The 4,640-nt window shown below is 28.4% G+C and overlaps 1 protein-coding gene across 1 annotated transcript; it reads left to right on the top strand.

Moving 5' to 3' along the window:
• Positions 1 to 3,512: 3,512 nt before the first annotated feature.
• Positions 3,513 to 4,423, top strand: LOC9310384 (F-box protein At2g35280). The gene is given in 2 exon segments (XM_021020229.1): positions 3,513 to 4,305; positions 4,308 to 4,423. Coding segments are annotated over 2 exon segments (627 nt in total). The 5' UTR covers positions 3,513 to 3,794.
• Positions 4,424 to 4,640: the final 217 nt, after the last annotated feature.

Genomic DNA, 4,640 nt, shown 5'->3' with positions numbered 1-4,640 from the left:
GTACTTCTTCTGTTTCAAAATATAAGATGTTTTAGAGACTTTATTTTGTTTCATTATATATGATGTTTTACAACTTTCTATGCAAATTATAAATAATTTGATATTTTATGACTATTTATATTTTGTAGTCTTGCATTTCATTGGGTGAATTTTTTTAAATCAAATGTTAAATGAAAGTTTTAAAAGAAAAAAATAATTTTTTTAAATTGTGTGTTTTTAACTAAAACATCATATCATTTAAAACAGAGGGAGTATAAAATAATATCACAAAGTTATTAGGCGCATTTGCAAAAATACACCATTTCCTATGCTTTTTTTTCAAAAATACCCCCTCTTATTGTCCACTTTTAAAAATATCCCTTCTTATGTACAAAATAACTAAATTAATTACCATTTTTTAACACCAAAATTTATTTTTCCTGCCGAACATTTTTTGTAACGGTCAAAAAATTTCCCGTCAAAAATTTTGGCGCCAATATTTTCCCGCCAACTTGTAAAATATTTTTAAAATCCCTATAAAATCCTTTAAAACCCTTGTAAATCTTTTTAAATGCCTTATAAAATCCTTGAAAATTGTTTAAAACTCTTGTAAATCCTTTAAAACCCCTCATAAAATCTTTTAAAAACTCTTGTGAACTATGTTGCATAGAAACGGAAACGGAAACGCGTAATCGAAACGTTTCAAAAACGGAGAACGATTTTGTTCTAAAGTTAGGGATTGGAAACGTATACACACACACATATATATATATATATATATATATATATATATATATATATATATATATAACATTAACATAAAACTATGTTAAAAAAATGGTTTAAACTTAAAGAATACAAGTTTAAAACATCAAATATTAAATAGGTTACTTAAAATTCTAAAAGATAAAGATTAAAAGATTCAAGTTCAAAAATTTAATTGAGAGTAATATTTTCATTCTCATTTTCATTAGTCTCATCAAATATCATATAGAGGTGCCTCCAAATCTGGTTTGTCGAGAGAAAGATCTTAAAACTCAGAGTCTTCCAAAATTAGTTATATTATACTAGCAACTCGGTCAGATAGGAATGCCCACTACAAACTACCTTCCAAAGTCAATAAAAAGGATTTGTCGCGTTTCCAAATATAGATTTTTAGGAAACGCGTTTCCGTGACCTTTTTCGTGTTTCCGAAGAGTTTTCGTTTCTGAAACGTTTCCAAAATGGGAAACGGATTCGGAGAGAGTTTCCATGCAACATAGCTTGTAAATCGTTGTAAAATCTTTAAAAGAATTGTATTTTTAAAACTCTTTTGAAACCCTTGAAAATCCTTTAAAACCATTTAATAACCCTTGTAGACCCTTATAAAATCATTTAAAAAAAACCTTATAAATCCTTTTAAACCCTTATAAATCTTTTTCAAATCTTTGTAAATCCTCTTAAAACCCCTATAAAATATTTTTAAAACCCTTGTAAATCCTTTTAAAATCTTTAAAAACTTTGTAAAATGCTTTTAAACACTTGTAAATTCTTTTAAAACACTTGTAAATCTTTTTAAAACCCTTTTGAAACTCTTGCTAATCTCTTAAAACCCTTGTAAATCCTCTGAAACTCTTTTAAAATCCTTGTAAATCCTATTAAAAGTTTAAAACCCTTTGAAAACCCTTTAAATCCTTTTCAGAACCTTTTAAAATCCTTGTAAATCTTTTTAAAACCCTTTCTCGCAAAAATTCATGGGATCACGTTTCCTGCAAAAAAAAATGTGGCGGAAAATTTTTTGTCGGAAATTTTTTTGGCTGAAAATTTCAAAATTTTCATTTTATTGACTTAAATAATTTTCAAATTGGGGTAAAATGGTCAATATATTAAAAGAGGACAAATGAAAATGATTAGAAAAGGGACTTTTTTGCAAAAGAGTATTCAAAAAAAGGTATTTATAACAATTTCTCAAGTTATATAGCAGTTTAAGGGTCTGACTGGTTTAAACGCAGCGGTTGCGGTTGCGGTTGCGGGAGTTTGCGGAAGCGGGCGGTTGCGGTTTCAAGCGTTACCAAGCGTTTTGAACGACTGGTTTAGCGTTTGAAAATGGATGCATTTGCGGAAGTTTTATGACTGGTAAACCAGCGGGTGCGGTAGCAGTTAAATAAAAAATGACTAAAAAAATAAAAAATATTACAAAAAAAAAGAAATAAAAACACCAATATATTATTATGATAATATTAGAAAAATTGAACATGCTTAATAATTAAAACCATAAATAAAGTACTAAATAATTATTCAAAAATAAAAATTTTTTATAATAAGATAGTACTTTATGCTGGGTCGTTAACACCAAAAATTGTATCAAGTAATGGGACAAACTGTAAATAACGTTGAATTCAATCCAAAAGCAAGTAATTTTCTATTCGAGAAAACCAATCGAAACATATATTCAATCCAAAAGAAAAGCCATATATAATGAAAGAAAAAAATATTCAAATTGATTTTCATCAGTTTGGGTGGAAGACATTGAGAAAATAAGGTTTTAGAATATTGATTAGGGTTTCTGATGAGAACGTGATACAAAGATGAAAGATATATATAAGATTAATATATTTTATAATAATTATAAGTAAACGTTTGATTTTTTTTTTTTTTTTTTTTTTTTTTTTTTAAATCCAACCGCTACCGCCCGCAACCGCAAACGCTTGCGGGAAGGAGCTTTTGAAATTCAGCGATTTCGAGCGGTTTGAAGCGGTACGGAGCGGTTTCTATGATTGGTACCAACCGCTAACAACCGCAACCGACCGCTAGCAACCGCTAGGAGGGTGCTAGCGGGAGAACCAATCAAGCCCTAAGAGTACATTAAAACCTCTATAAATTAACAATTTTGGGATACCATGATATTTTGTTAATTTATAGTGATATTAGTTTATTTAGAAATTCATAATTATTATTTATCGTATAAATTGATAAATATTATAAATTTTATAGAGAGATTTGGTTTACTTTATAAATTTCTAAAAAAAATATGAAATTGATGTTTTGGATCTTAAATTATGGACTTTTGATTTGATATTTAGAAAAACGTTTTTTCAGCCATAAGTTACAAAGATTATAAGGAAATTCACTTATACAAACGATATACATAAATTCAAATTTCTGATCAATGACTTCGTGTCTCATATTTTAACATCATAAAAGACTATCAAATTGAAAATTATCCATATTCACAAAAATTATGGAAAAAGTTAGTTATTTTTATTAAGTAATCATAAAATATAATACAACACATTATACTAAAGGCACAAAAAAAACAAAAGCCTAACAAAAACAAAAACTAACATTGTTTTATATAATAAAAGTTAGAGACAATCTCTAACAAAAACTTAATTCTTAGAAAACTAATTATATCATGCATTAGTATATTCTATTTTATATATATATATATATATATATACATATATATTATTTATATGATTATTAATTTATGATATTATTGAGATTTTAAAAAAATATATTATCTTATCGAATTTGATTAATTATTACACTGGCCCAACTCGGGACTGACAAAATTTATTATTTAATTTTGTTTATTAATTTATCGAGTATTAATTTATAGAGGTTCTAATGTATTAACAATTATGACTTTTGACAGTGGAGAACATGGCCATTAGATCCAAAAATAAATTATGCACTAAAACATTACTTAAAACAGTTAATTTGGACGTTTCATGAAAATGAAAGATGGCTCACATATGTGATACATGTATTTAAATCATTGAAATAAAAAAATATCACAATTTGCAATCTTACTATAGTTCGATTTATAAAATATGGATCCAAACAAAGTTGAAATAAGTCAACTTGAAATGCTTCCTCGAGATCTGTTGGGCATCATAGTTTCAAAAGTGGCTTCTACCTCCGCCGAAGATTACCACAACTGCAAAGAATTAGGCGCATCGGCTAACGACGAGCGTGTGCTCAAAACACTCGACTTCGCTCCATTGGTGAAAAAACCGTTATAATCAATCAAATACCTTCTCCTCATGAAAAAATGTCTTGCAAACAACAATCCATATGCTAACTGTATTAAAAGTGTAATACGATCCTTCCTCTTTAATGACTCTATCGTAGGTCTCTACTATTTGGGCGTGGCAGCAAATTCAGGGAAGATAGAAGCAGTCTACTTGTATGCCATATTATTACTCAGCGCGGGAAGAACCGAAGAAGGGAAAAACTATCTCAGCCAGCTAAAATGGACCGAAGGCACAAGCATGGTTGACAATTGCTGGAAAAACATCAAAGCCACATTACATGGGATTAGAGTTGCAAGAAAGAGAAAGTACTAATTCATATCACTTCAACAAAATGAAAGCAACAAGCTTATGTCAGAGACCTCGACAACAAATGTGCGCAAAGTTTCTACTACAACCAAATGTATAAGTTTATCTTCGTGGTATAACTTAAACATTGTATCTAAAAGTTGGAACTTCAGCTTTTAAATTTCTCTAAGATGTTTATATAGCTGTGGACTATCACAGTGTCAAAGCAAAGTTGTTTTTTTAATATTTCTTTTCATTAGTTTTTCTATTCCTTCATGTTGTAAGGAAGTTTCTTAATCTAATAAATTCCAACTCTTACATTATTTAACCTACACATTACTATTGAATCAAATTTTA

This window comes from Arabidopsis lyrata (genome assembly GCF_000004255.2).
Source record: "Arabidopsis lyrata subsp. lyrata unplaced genomic scaffold ARALYscaffold_6, whole genome shotgun sequence".
Lineage (NCBI taxonomy): Eukaryota > Viridiplantae > Streptophyta > Magnoliopsida > Brassicales > Brassicaceae > Arabidopsis > Arabidopsis lyrata.
The sequence above is the reverse complement of the archived record's forward strand: the minus strand, read 5'-3'. Positions and strand labels throughout refer to the sequence as shown.